This window comes from Notamacropus eugenii, chromosome 6 (assembly GCF_028372415.1).
Source record: "Notamacropus eugenii isolate mMacEug1 chromosome 6, mMacEug1.pri_v2, whole genome shotgun sequence".
Taxonomy (NCBI): Eukaryota; Metazoa; Chordata; class Mammalia; order Diprotodontia; family Macropodidae; genus Notamacropus; species Notamacropus eugenii.
Window position 1 is genome coordinate 164,376,660 of NC_092877.1, and position 14,560 is coordinate 164,391,219.

Below are 14,560 nucleotides of genomic sequence, written 5' to 3' on the forward strand. Positions count from 1 at the left end.
AAAGTGTTAATTTAGCTACTGAAGGCAATGGGGAAACCTACTACTCATATTTATAAAAGCACTTTAATGTTTATGAGACACACTGCATACATGATCTCATACGATCCTCATAATAACCCTAACAAAGTAAGCAATTAATATCGTGCCATCTTCTTTTTTCAGACATTTTTGTGATGACATGATGAGATCCTTCCTACTAGGAATCCATATGACCCTGGAGAATAAATACATGGGGCTAAGGATCAACTACTTTGTTCCAATCTTATCCTACTCAAGGGGTGGTAAAAAAAAGAAAAAAAATCCTACTCACGGGGTGGTAAAAAAAAAATACACTAGAGAGAAAAAAAATTTGATCTGGACCTTGTATATCAACTCTAACCACACAATTAATCTTAATTTATCAACAACTCTAGAGAGAGCACTTTAATAAGCTCCCTTGGAAAATCCCTTGATTGTCTAGACATCATCACCAAAAAACATTAATTAATTGTTTAATTGTGCATGACACTGTTAGGCACTGTGCCAAGAGAGCCAGACTACACCATTAAGTTTTCCTCTTAAAACACAATGCTTATTGTTTTGAATTCTCATTACCTCCCCTCAGTGTTCGCTTCCTATTTTTTACAACATTATTATCACTTGCCAAACTCAAATCTAAAACACAAAAAACCCCCCATCCCAACAACAAAAAAGAAATTCAAAGGACAAAGTAAATTTTTAATTCACTGACTTACACAATGTTCCTGAAAAATGACTTTTTCCAAACTGAAATTTTAAATGCACAAAAGGAGCTCCTTATTGATGTGAATTATGAAAATTATTTCTTTTGGACTACAGAGAATCATTCTCTAAATTATCTATTATGAAAAGTATTTCCACTGGGCAAGGCATGTTTGTAAATTGATTTTAAGTGGAATATACAAGTAGAATTTTTCTTTCCTAGTTTTTCTCCATTTACTAAAATACCTTATAATGGACTACCTAACTCTGGGTAGCAGGTACAGGAATTTTAATTATCCAACCTGCTCATTTCAATTACAAAGAATAGGTATAGGAAGTGTAAAGCTCTGATGAGGGTATTATCTGTATCTCCAAAATGGAAGTCAAATGTATTTTTTCACAAACATGTCTCATAATTAATTCTAAGTCTTTTAAGACTTGTGCAGGATATATAATTTCTATGGGTCAGTTATTTCATGTTTAAAAATGCATTTGCCCAAGAATAATTATGATTTGCAATAAACTACGAAAAATGAGATTTCCTTCCCATTTCAGTTGAAAGAAACAACTTCCAATTAGCCTAGTATATCTTTGAAACACTAATAGAAATGATATGGCAACCACATGAAGTGGCTATAGCTGACTGTGATTCTAATGGTCAGTAAATGTCAGTCAACTATAGTTCTAGTGCTAACTGAATAAGTTCATTCGATGTCAGCTGCTAGGTTTTAGAGCTGTCTGTGCATTTAAATGCTATTTTTCTTAGGTCACTTCAATTTACTAGTCAATTAATACAAATCTAACCCCATTTTAAAATGCACAAAAGCCATAACATTAACCAAGTAAGAGTTATGCTTATAAAACATGTTATGATCAATTAGACACGAGCTAATTTCCATTATCCTAGGTGGAATTATATTCATTTCTTTCTCTGCTACAGTACAGTACATGTTCATGAAGGTTTCTGGTTAGACATAAAATCTCACAGTATATTAAACAATGCTATACTAAAAAAAACAAAAGACAACAAGAGTACAAGGTATAAGGTCAGTCACAAATGAGTCACACCCTGAAATATGATACCTATAATTTAATCCCCACATTTGTATTGTTTTTATAGTTTATTTAAAAAAAAAGAAAAACCTTCCCACACATATTCTAATGAAATTCACATTTCTATAGTGTTTTAAAGTTTACAGAGTGCTCTTCTCACAACTAAGATGAAACACAAGTATTATAATCTTTTCAGATGTGAGAAGCCCAGAACTCAGAAAGCCTAAGTGATATAGTAAATACCACACAGCTAATAAACGCCACAGGGCAAGTCTCCTGATTCTAAGTGCAGAGTCTTTTCGCTACCAAACATGCTACTTCCCATATTTAATACTATGACCTTGTTAAGTAGGTAGGATAAGTCCTATTACTCCCATTTTAAAGATCAGAATGTTAATGCTGACATAAAAATCTAATGTTTCATGGGATAAGTGGAATATATACTTATTCCTTCATGAAAACAAAATTATTTTTCATATGGGAAGATGATGTTATTGATTTGTGCCCCAGACTGGTTTGTTTTTTTTGTTTTTGTTTTTTTTTTTTTAGTAAGAATTGTTTTTAGTAAGAAATGCCACACTGCTTCAATCCCATGGTCCAACAGCTAGTGATACCAAGGGATTTGTGGAAGATCATTCTTGTTTGTGACATCCTAAACATATACTTTTTACATTATAGAACTATGACAAATTAGGCTATAAAGGGTTTGAGGCCAACAGTGAGAGGGTATAAATGTCTAGTTAAGTCATCTGAATATTAATTAAATTAAATTAATTTTAAGTAGGGGTGTGGTACTAGGTAAGATAGGCAAAAACCCCTCTGGTTTCTAACTTCACTTTTAAAGATGTTCAAAATTTTGTTGACTTTGGAGGATACAAAACAACAGGTTATATGGATTGTCTCCACCCACTATAGCTCCTATAGAGCAGGGTTATTATTTATTTTTTATCTCACCTCCCATGTCCTCATTTGTAAAATGGGGAAAATGTCAAGTAATTAAAACTACATAACTTCTACAGCTGTGATGAGGAAAGCACTTCGCAAACTATACAAATGCGCCATCATTATGATTATTCTTTCAACACACCTGCTATACCCAGAGATGCAATTAAGCCTAAATCAACAATGCTTTCTTCTATCTCACTCCCACAGATGGGTAAGAGCTGGAAAAACAATTAAAACAGCTTCCTCCAAAACAACCCTAATTTGATCTTTCTGCCTAGCTCTTCTTTGTTTTAGGCACACTGGTTTTCACAGGTCTTGTAAAGACCTCCCTCAACAACCGCAGTTGAGTTCCTCAATATTTGCCTGTAGAACTCTTGCATAAACCTAGGTCAACTTAACAACGACTTTTCTCTGACCATTCTAGACATGTCAATCTCTTTGGACCACTACCTCCATCCCAGCTACAGATAATGGGAATGGTTTCACTTTCTCTACTAGGGAGGTCCCACCCTTTTTCCTCTGGCCTGAGATGGCCAAAGAAGTCACCTACGACCTCAAGGACAAAAGGCATAGTTGGGAGAACGTTCACGTTTCAGAAAAATAAGGATTTTTATTAATTTAGTGGACAGAGAAATAGCCACAGTTAACTTTTCTCCAAAATTAAACCCATTTAAAAGACCAAAAGTTAATGAAAAGCAAAACCTGTTAGAATCTGAAAGCACATCTGAAATTATTATACAAATTAATTCAGCAAGGATTTATTAAACAAATACTGGTTGCCAATCTCTTAAGAAGTAGCAACCATGCCAATGATAAGACAACAGGAAACTAAAGCAGCCTCCGTCACAACCATAAAAATTGAACAAATAATCCACAAAAAATTCACAAAGAGCAAGCTTTGAACTATTCTTTCCCCCTAAGCTCCCATACCCTGACCCCCCCAACTCCCCACTCCCCTGCCACACCCTGACCCCCCCCCACCAAGGTGCAAACAAAAGGTTTCAGATTCTCTCAAATTAAAAAAGCAACAGGGACTTTATTAAATCATACTCTATCACCACATCATTCATATAAACCCTCCAATAAGCAGTTAAATAGCTTGATGGTTAGACTTCGTTACAGCCTCAGTGGCAGTGTGCCCTGTGCAAACAAATTACCACCACCTTTCATGTGACCCTGTTCTCCAAGGCAAATAACAATAAGAAACGGACCTTGGTTTACAAGATGAAATTAAGTCAGACATACATAAATTTAACATTTCTTAAATAAACATTCCCCTTGTGAAGCATCTTTTTAAAAAAAATTCAGCTGTTTATGTCATGTGTTCTATATTTTTTTAAACATGTTGAAGGAAAAAAATTATAATCATAAAAAATGCAAATGATCTATGTCAGAAACCAGGTTATAAAACTTTAAGGAAATCATAACAAAAGCTATCTTGATAGGAAAATTATAACTGGAAAAGGATAGTCACATATGACAAACCTTGCTATTTTCTCTCTTTCCCATTTGTTAGTTGTAGAAGAGAGGCAAACTAAGATTTTTAGGGTAGACGGTGACCAATGCCTTTTTTTTTTTTTAGGACTATCAGAAGGCAATCACAGATCAAGGTTGCTGGACAACCAGATTTTAAGTATCAGCAAGGTCTGTAAGGACCTGGATGCTTTTAACACCTCAAACTCCTATAAGTAAAAGGACCAGTTAAAGTTCTCTCTGACTGCTTTTAAAAAGATACATTTTGATATCAGTGTCACTGCACACTGAGGCAGACTGGAAACAAACAGCCTCATTGGTGCTAGTTTTAACATTCCCAAAACAAAGAAGTGATGGCCAGGACCACGGTCTCACAATTATATTGACTCCTGGTCATCTGGGGATGTGTTCCAACTCTCTTTAAAGATACTGGTGGAGTAAAAGAATGATAAATCCTAACAAATAATCAATTTCTAATTCTGTTTCTTGAAATGTCTTAACTAAAACAATGATTTCTCATTATTATTGAGCCCAATTCCCCAACCTAGGGATCCGAAGGCATGGCTGGCTGCATGTAGAGTTGTAAATCTGCACTGGGAAGTGTCACCAACAGCTAAGAGGCAGGAAAAGGGACACGTTTCCTGTGCTTTGACATTGGGATATTTAGAATAAGAAGTAGAGTGTCTGAACTGCAGAGACCTTAAAGATTAACAGTCCAAATCAAGCCTTAATTTCAAAGATTAGGAAACTAAGGCAAAGTCAGGGATATCACCACCTTTAAAAGGTTTATTTTTTTAGCCTTTTGAGGTAGGAAGGGGAGAAATGGGCTCAGTGTGTTTTGAAACTTATGTTAAGAAATATCAGATTCTTACATCAGCAGCAGGGATATCTGTCCTTTTAAAGCAGAAGATGCTCCTCTGCTTTGGAGCCCGAGCCTGATCATCTCCTTCTTCTTCCTCATCATCTGGGCCAAGTTCTCGGATTCTACAGGATATGGTAGAGCTTCCAGAATCCGAGTCGCTACAGGAAAAAAAAAAAGGCACAAATTTAGGAAACTCTCCTTATAACATTAGAAGTGAAATATACTTTGCAAAACTGAAATATACTATGCCTAAGCCCAAACTGGAAAAATCTTGGCTTATCACTTCAAAAGACCTGTTTTACATCTATTCCTTACCTTCACAGGATTTCATGAGTTGAACATTCCCTCCCCCGCTCCAAAAAGAAAGCCTTGTAACAAACAGACTGGTAGCCCCCTGCCAGGCTGACCTCTGAAGCCTTTCTCCAATTCCATGGGCAACTCTCAACGAACACCTACCTTCCATCTCCTCGTGCCATTTTTCATTTCAACTCAATCTAGTGAAAAACAGAACCATGACTATTTTTTTCTCTCCCAACACTGCTTTTCCTCACAGCTCCCAACTCACCTGCCTTCCTCAGGGACTCGGATTCTCAGGTAGGCATAGGCACACCCTATCCCGAGAAAAGCAAAGGCGGCCGAGATCTCGTAGACCTTCACCATCGCAAACATTTCTGCGGCGCCCCAAGCTCCAGACCCAACTAATGGAACCTCACTTTCTTCCTCGTGCCGTCACATCGGCCAAGTTTGTGAGAAGCGCTTTGGGGTCTGCTAGGGCCGAAGTCGGAGCTCGGAGGGGTGTGGGAAGTCATCGAGCCCGGAGCGAAGGAGGGAGAGAAGGAAAGTTTCCTTCTCTGCCCCAGAAGGAGTGGAGTACCGTGCAGGGCTGCCTCGGCAATATATACCGTCTCTAGCCCAGCCCCCTCGGCACGCCCAGCCCCCTCCTCCTCGCACCCAGCCCGCCGCTCAATCAGGGGAGAGTGCCAATGCTGGACCACGCCCCCTGCCCTACACAAAAAAATGCATCCCCCCCGCAGGGGAGAGCGCGGCCCTGGGGAACGGTACAGAGAAGAAACCCCAAACTTGGGGTTCCGAGCTCTCGGCCTTGGGGGGACAAAACTTCTCCATCAAAGGAGCAGACTGGAGTCTGCAGGCACTACCAGCACCACCACAAAAACAACAACCCTCTGCTCTAAGAACAAAATGAGAAAACACACGCAAAGCATTTTGAAAAAACTAAGTACTCAAGAGGAACGCTGTCCCGTTCTGCCCAAAGACACTAAATCAGTGCAATTCTGCAGAAAAAATACATCAACTTTGACAATTCGGTATAAAACTCCAAGCAAAATTCAACTAATTTAGCAAAGAAGGAACGCTCTGAGCGCTCCAGGACTAAGCGCAAGGTACAGGAGGGAAGTATCACTATCTTGGGTCCAGACTGGATTCCTCTCTCCCTCCTTTTCGATCTGCTACCATATAAATGTACAGCTCTGACTGAAGCTTAACCAATAACTAAGGGGAAAAGGGGAGGAGTTAACGATTAAGGATCAAAGAACACTTCTTTTGGTGGAGGTAGAATCTGTTGCAAGGGTGAAAAATGACTAATTATCCTCCACTTTAGATAAGAGGAGCAAAATAGTCCCTCAGATTCAGCATCCCTATACAAATACTTTTTTTGAGGAGGGGGAGTCGCTGCAGGAGGGAAAAGATGATATAAGGCTGGGAGAGGAATGCAGGATTAATCACTCCATTAAGAATCCATAACCCCCTTTTTTGAGGCAGAGATTTAATGTAGGAGGGTCAATAATTATTGCCGAATACACAAGACCTGGGTTGAGGGGCCAGGAAAGGACTAATACCTCAAACCACTTTTTTGAGTGAGAAATTACAAGAGTCAAGACTTTGGGGGGCAAAAGAACATCTAGTCACCCCGATGAAACACAAAACATTTTGGGAAGGCTAGAAGTGGGGAAAGATTAAAATAGTTACCACCAAGAAGAATGAGCATTAATCACTTCTTTAAGAATTGAAAAGCAAATTTTAGGAGAGAGGAATTAAGTCAGGAGAGTAAAATATTATTGCTAGATACTCTTGACTTAGGAAAGAATCATTACCCCAATTTAGGACTGCAAAGCATTTCTGGGGGAGGAAGTGCAGAGTCAAAAGATTCCCTAATTCGGGAGGAAGAAGAGCCGAGGTGTTATTTTGATCAAGGATAGCAAAGCACTTTTGGAGCATTGAAAATGAAAAAAAAACCCAACCATATATGCTGTAGTTTGGTGAGAAAAAAGGGAACGCTCATCAGCCCAATTAAGGATTATTATAAATTTTTTTTTGGGGGGGGGAGGTACGGTGGACTGGAAGTGCTGCAGGAAGGCAATACACACACACACACACACACACACACACACACACGCTAAATAGTTGTGTCCAGGAAACAGAGGGAGGCTAATCACCTCATTAAAAATTGAAAAGCACTTTTGGTATTGGGGCCATTAAGGCAGAAACTGGTAAACAATTATTGATAAATTCTGACTTCAGGAGGAAGAACGGTGAATCCCCAGATTAAGCGTGCCTAAAACCTACAGTATTTCCCGAAAAGAATGGGTGTCAACAGATATTGCTAAGTATTCGGAGCGAGGACGAAGGCAGAGGGAACCGATCACTCCATTAAGAATGTCAGAGCACTTTTTCAGAGTGAAAAGCATCCAATTCCGACGTGAGGAAGAAGACAGAAGCCCTCGGAAAAGTAACGGGAGTGCGGTTAGTTACCACTGAACACTCGTGTGATGGGGAAAGAGGACGAGAGGGCACTCTGCCCAACGGACCGCTTACAACTTCCCTAAACCCTCTCGCCTCGGAGGGAAGGGTTACAAAGAACGGCCCTTTCCGGGCCTGGGCACCACCACTGCTTGGTTCTCCTCGGACCAGGGCTTTGGGGGTGAATCCCCCCCAGACCAGGTGTTCTGGGCAGGCAGACAAACTTACAGATGGCCCTAACTTGGGGGGCTCCAGGGGGAGCCATGGCCCCCTGCCCTCCCCGCCCCCCAGGCACACACACACGCCGTGCCCCGAGGGGCAGGGGGGGGCCTCATCACACCTGGCTGAGTCCCAGTTGTGCAGGGGCTTGGCACGGCTGGGTCCCGGCATGCAGTCGTCATCGTAGTCCATGGGCTCTTCCTTGCCCACTTTCAGGGGCTGCTCCCAGACCACCAGGGGCAGGTTGGCATCCTCCTCGTCCTCGTCTTCCTCCTCGTCTTCCTCCTCCTCCTCCTCCTCACTGTCGTCCTCGTCGTCGTCCGTGACCTTGTGGCTTGGTCCTGGTTTGGGTTCGCCCAGTCCCGCCCTGGGGTCCCTGATCAGGCACGATGGTCCCTCTCCAGGGTCGGGGTCATTGTCGGGGTCATTGTCACCGGGACGGGTCTCCCCGGGATCGGTGGGCTCTACTTTAATGGCCTTGCGCTCCATCTCTTTCCCCTCTTTCCCTTCCGTCTCGTCCGTCTCCTTCCCCCCCGTCCCGTCTGTCTCCTTCCCTCCTATCCCCTCCATCCCGTGCCCAAGTTGGGCCACTTTGCTGACTTTGGGGGTTTGTTTCCCTCACTTTTCCGCTGTTATCCACTTTCTTTCTCTACGCGCCCCCCCCCCCCCCCCGGCCCCCATAAACTTTCTCTCCCCCTTCCCTGGGTCCCAGGGACCCACCCGCTTGCCTTCGGACACAGACGCCCCAAAATGGAAAGTCTGTGCAAAAAGTCAGGAGAGGAGGACTCTTTTAAGAGCTCAGGAGCTCACGCGTTCACCCGGTAACAGCCACGCGGGCGGGCGGGCGCCAGGGAGGAGAGAGGGCGGGAGAACAGACGGGCGGGCGCCCGTGGCCCGCCAAGCCGGGACCGTGGGAGCCGAGCGCCCTCTGCCGGCCACACAGGCGCGCCGCGCGCCAAGCGCCACACACAGCAGCTCCACTTCCGGGCGGGGCTCAGAGGAGCAGAGCCATCAAAACTCTTAAGAGCCTGGAGAGAGGGTGGATAAGAGAAGAGAGGGAAAAGGATTAGAAGTCAGTCAGGGGAGCAGGAACGTGGGCCCCGGGGCCTCGGGCTAACAAAGGTAAATGGCCAGAATGCTCCCAAAAGAGGAGGAAAGATGAGAGGGGAAAATTAGAAGAAGCGGTTAGACTCACGAGGGCAGCGGGGTGGCCAGAGTCTCCTACACATCGCCTGAAGGAGTGGAACCAGCCTCAACCAGCTCAAACCGGCCTAAGCGTTAGGGGTAGAGAGGGGAGTTAAAGAAGGCGGAAGCGGAAACCTGAGAACCGGAAAGCATTCAAGTAGGTCATTTCAAGGAGTATCACTGGCATTTAAGGGGTTAAAATGAGCCTGTAATGGTACCGTAAAACATTGGCGCAATCTTGTGTACCCAAGAATGGCACTTGCTATTATCTGCTTTACTTCCTCTAAAAGTTTATGGCACCCAAGTTGCTGAAGTCGTCCTGCCAGAAAAGTTTCCGGAAAAGATGACGTCAGCGATGACCTGGCGCAATATGTCTGGGCAGGCTGTTGCTGGGGAAATTTTTATATGAAATACGCAGTACGTTGCCGCAATACGGCAGTACGTTGCGGTAGAACGCAGTGACGTAATGGCTGCTGAGCTGGCAGCACGTTCCTGCTGACCCTAACGTAAGGTCATGCTGGAATGCGGAATGGCGTCATCGCGCTAGAAACTGGCGCTTCTGGGAAAGAGGGCAATGAGTCGGTGGTTTTTTAGAGGCCTGACCGCTGTGCCGTAAAACGCTTTTGTAGCTTATTTCCGCAATATTGTTGTGATGCCGCTATATTGACAGTGTGTACCTTTCTTTCAGAACCTCTAGAGAAGAGCAGCGGTGTCCAATGGGATCTTGGAAGGTTGCCGGGAGTGTGGAGATCGGTAGGCCGCCTTTTTCCAGCGACCCCTCTTACGCAGAATGGGTGGGATGCCATTGCCTAGGAAACGTAAATATGGACGCTTAGCAGGGGAAGCTGAGAAGTGCTTACGTGGTGAGGGCAGCACTTTCGGGTTCCCTGTCAGTGCATCACTGCGGCCACAGGTATGTTCTCTGACCACAGAACGAGTCCTTCCTGAGCGGTTATTTCATGCCCAGCCTTGAGCTGGGGAGGGGAGGGGGGAATTGGAGAGACGCATAAAGACGTGATTCTTGGGGAATTGGAGCGAGGATGCTGGAAATGCGGAGTGATGCTGTGTAGAGTGTATCGGTGTGGCGGTCCTTAGCAGCGAGAGCTTCGCGCAGCAGGAAGCAGTGGAGTTTTGGGTTCTGTTTGCCCTAGGTAAACGGTTTCTCAGCTTAAAGATTGAAAGGACGGGTGGAATTGGGAGGGATGGGGAGAGCCGGGTTATTTTGGGTAAAGAAAAATATCCTAAGCAAAGGCAGGACCAAATATAGCACACATTCATGAAATGATGAGAACAAGCCAACTGGAGTGCAGGCTTCCTGTTGGGAAATCGTAGTAAATAAAGCTGTCTACCCGTCTATGGATGGGTTGGGCAGGGTTATAAAAAAACCCTAGAAAGTTAGGAAGGAGAAGTTAGACTTTATGAATTTGCAGCAGCTTATTATAAGTTATTTCACAGGTGAATGATTAAATTCCTCTTTCATAATAGACAATTAAAATTTCTGTTCTACGAAAATGTAAGAAGTTTTCGGCACTGAGATTATAAGCTAATGGAGCAATGGAAGTATGCTATGAGGTAAAATGTAATAAAAATAGAGTCGGAATCCAAGGAAATTATTGTTTGCATGAGTTAATGAAATGATGGATTGGAAAATTGCATCTGGCAAAGGATTGTTGTCTGGATTAGAGGAGAGAAGGGACTGGATGGTGGATGATTTTAAGATTGACAATGAAAGCTAATAGGATCCCTTAAGCACAGAAAACCAGTTTTTATTGCAATATGAATTCCCTTCCTTTCCTCCCCAAAGGGTCTCAAAAATAGAAAGATAACTGTTGAGGGTATAAGAGGTCACTGAAAAGAAAATTTGAGTTTTGAAAAGTAATTTTTCATGTTTGTTGTAAAGGTATCAAATTACTTAATACTAGAGACAGAGGTTTCTGTAGGTGTTTGTTTATCAAAAATAACAGAGCAGTTAAGATTTATATGTGACTAAATCAGCCTTTGCAGTCCCCAAGGAAGAATATTCTTTATGCCAAAGACTTTGTTATATTGCACCTGCTGTATCCTCCTTTGGTGTGTCTTAGATTCCTATAAAAATCTGGTGTACGCTGCCTACTGGGCATTGCATTTGTTTTTTTAAAAGCCTCCAGAATCTAATGGTACTTTGTTCCTCATTCATAAGTGTAGATAATTTGAGTCAGTCAGCTAATCAATCAATCAATCAATCATCAATGATTAATTAGCATAGATTAATTTAAAAGACCCAAGAGATTTTAAGTGAGAGCAGCATATACAAAAGAATTCTGATGTTTATGTTTAGTATGGAGTAGGCATCTGGAAGAAAAAAAGTGCTATTTGCAGTTAAGAACTTAAATGGAGGCTTGATGTTTATGTGTTGATTGAAGACATAAAATATCTGCTGAATGCCCATTTGGGTCCTAGACCCTGGAGGATATGAAATTTGCCATCCTTATTCTTCATCTTGTCTTTAAAGGTAAAGGAAAAAAGAAGGATTGATGTTTTGGGGGCATTTGTTAATGGGGAAAAAGTATATTGGATGTTGTATAAAATACATGTAATGCAACAGGCAATTTATCAAGTACCTGTTGCTAGGTCTTGGGAGACGCAAGCATGTGGTTCCTGCCCTCAAAAGAACCCAGTAGTGGGATAAAATAACATAGATTACTATGTTGCATATTGTTACCTGATGTGTACTGCATTGTAATGTTATAAAACAAAACGCTATGCATGGTATGAGGGGAAAAGATGTTAGGAAGGGTATCTTGGAAGAGATGACATTTGAGTTGGGTCTTAAAATATGCAGCAAATCTAATTAAACAAAGAAAAGGAGTGTGTGCTCTGGTGAAGAAACAGAGGATATATTTTAAAGCCATGGCTGTTAAGGAGACTGTTGCTTAATGTGGTAAATCTAAGAAATAATAAGGCCTTGAAGGCCACCTTGAGGAGTTTAAACAATGAAAGCCATAAAAGGTTTTCAAGTATAAGAATGGCTTGAGCAGAAATCTTAAAAGATTCATCTGGCAACCGGTTATGGATTGGAGAAAGGCAGACCATTTCAGAGGCTGTTATACTCATTAAGGCCTGAAAAATGGTGGGGGAAATAAAAAGGAAGGGATGAATTCAAGAGCTATTTCAGTAGTAGAATTAGTAAGACTTTTGTGGAGAGCCAGAAAAGGGATAGTCAAGGATTTCTGAGGGCATGGTCTTCTTCAGCAATGAAGGATGAACACAAACAAGTATTGAAGCTATGCCTTCGTGCATAAGGGTTGAACTGGAAACTGGACTTTGCCCCACCCTGATTTTCCTGTTTCTTTGGCAATTTATGGTTTTCATGTATGGTATGTGTTACAATTTTTCTGTATGTTTTAAAGCCAATATTCCATGGACGATGCTTATGAATCATGTTACTATAATTCTGGAACTCTATCAGTAAAGGTGGTAATACAAAATTTCTTAGTAGGAAGAGAAGCTAAGTCTTTCTGAAACCCCCATTGATGCTTATGTAACTCAGTCATTTGGGCAGAGCTCCACTAGAGTGTACCCTAGTTCCGTACCTCCCATCGGTAGAACAACTGTTCTACTCTTTGGCATTAAATACTGCAAAATGTTGTGCAACATTTGCTAGACATATATTTCTGTAATAATAGATTGTCCATCTATACAGATAATAGTTAATCACTTTCTATCCTTAAATTAATTTTACAATTTTTTTCTTCAAATGGAGATTGTATTTGTTGGGGATAATTGTAGATGGGGTTACCATTCAGATGGGGTTGATTGAAATAGCCTCTGAGGTTCTTTATTACTTCTATGAAGTTCTGTGTTTCTGTATTCAATATAGTCATTATTTGTGTCTTTTAAGGCTTTACATAGTATATATTGAGGGAAATGGATATGTGGAATCAAGGGACCCAAGATGGAGGCAGGGATGAGGACTGTGGGGGCGTTAGACTGAGTGTTTACCAACTGTCTGCACGAAATTCAGAAGAGGGCGACATGGGAACCTGACATGCATATATATGTGCTTATGTAACCAACTGCAGTGCCACTTGTTTTCTTGCCAGCAAGTCCTTACCTAACCCTTTACCTATTCCCTCCCATACCAAAATTCTCAACCTCAAAAGCCTCCAAGGCAGTTTCTATACATTCCTTAAATCACAACATTTCATAGTTTACAAAGACTTTAAACATTATCTATTTCAAACCTCTTATTGCAAGCTATGTCATCTTATTACCATTTACCAACTGCAGAGCACAGAATAAAAATGTGCCACATAACAGCTATTTATCTGGATACTGTTACTTTCCCATAGTTAAAAGCAGCATGTTTATAAATTAATATTTTGCTTAATTTTAATTTATAGTTTATATCAGAAACAAATATTTCCTTTTTCCATATTTGTTAACAAGTCTCTCTCTTAGAACTGTGCCTTTCCACTGTTGTCTGTGTTTCATATTTGCAGCTATATGAATGGAACTCTTTTAAAAAGGTTTTACTTTTAATAAAATAAATAAAATAAAAGATGGAAGTTGTATGAAGGTGAGTCAGTAGTGGAACATCTTCAAGAATTAGATTATTATTATATAGATGTCAGCATTTTTTTTCCTTGAAGGAAATATTTAAAGCAAATGCTTTGTTCTTCCCAGAGACAACCATTTTGAAAGCAGTTGATTAGATTTGTGAGGAAGACCAAAGAAGGCTTCATGCAGTAAATACTTTGCATTTGTCCTTATCCAATATATTCCAATATATATGAATATATTCAGTATATTCATTAGCTTAAGACAATGTTTTGCACATAAATAGGTACTAAAAAATGTTTCTTGTATTTAATTAAATGTCTAAATCCAAGTCAATTGATAAATGTGTTCCAGCAACTACTTTTGTCTATAATTTGTATCCATTTGCTAGTGGATTAATCTTTCACATTTGATGAGTACAATCTATTAATCACCTCTTAAAATAGTTTAATTTTTTTAGTTTTGAATTTTGACCCCTACAAAATTGTTGCAGCTTAACCACTATACTCTGTTATTGTGACTGTATTAAAACTCATTTTCAGGGAAACTGTATTTGTAAATAAGCAGATTAGCCCTACCTAAGCACTAGGGAAGTAATGCTCTATTTGGTATTTGTAAACAGATAATACAGAAGGGTAAAAGATGAATACATTTTACAACCTAGTGGTTTTATACATTTAAGTAAATACACATTTTTTCCCTGTGCTTTAAGATCCTATACATATGAGATATTTTATTACTCATTTTACTGATCTAGAAAGTTCATATGAAAATGTTTTCAAAAATCCATTTTATTCTTGGAACTAG

General features: G+C 40.9%; 1 protein-coding gene and 1 long non-coding RNA gene across 12 annotated transcripts in view; one reads left to right on the plus strand and one right to left on the minus strand.

Annotated features, from left to right (window-relative positions):
• Positions 1–14,560, minus strand: part of NAF1 (nuclear assembly factor 1 ribonucleoprotein) — a 58,256-nt gene that overhangs the window by 11,447 nt on the left and 32,249 nt on the right. For 3 of the 8 annotated variants that reach the window (XM_072621466.1, XM_072621464.1, XM_072621462.1), the window contains exons 1-3: positions 9,225–9,334; positions 8,151–9,057; positions 5,064–5,211 (exon numbers count right to left, since the gene is read on the minus strand). In XM_072621466.1, the coding sequence (XP_072477567.1) occupies positions 5,064–5,211; positions 8,151–8,599 (597 nt within the window). In that variant the 5' untranslated portion in view covers positions 8,600–9,057; positions 9,225–9,334. Of the gene's footprint in view, positions 1–5,063; positions 5,212–5,618; positions 5,996–8,150; positions 9,058–9,224; positions 9,335–9,432; positions 9,629–14,560 lie in introns of those variants that run through there. The other 5 variants (XM_072621465.1, XM_072621463.1, XM_072621469.1 and 2 more) reach the window with 4 other exon arrangements.
• LOC140512227 (uncharacterized) overlaps positions 9,281–14,560 on the plus strand; it is an 80,461-nt gene continuing 75,181 nt past the window's right edge. For 2 of the 4 annotated variants that reach the window (XR_011969755.1, XR_011969753.1), the window contains exon 1: positions 9,791–10,127. This is a non-coding gene — a long non-coding RNA (uncharacterized lncRNA). Of the gene's footprint in view, positions 9,372–9,790; positions 10,128–14,560 lie in introns of those variants that run through there. The other 2 variants (XR_011969754.1, XR_011969756.1) reach the window with 2 other exon arrangements.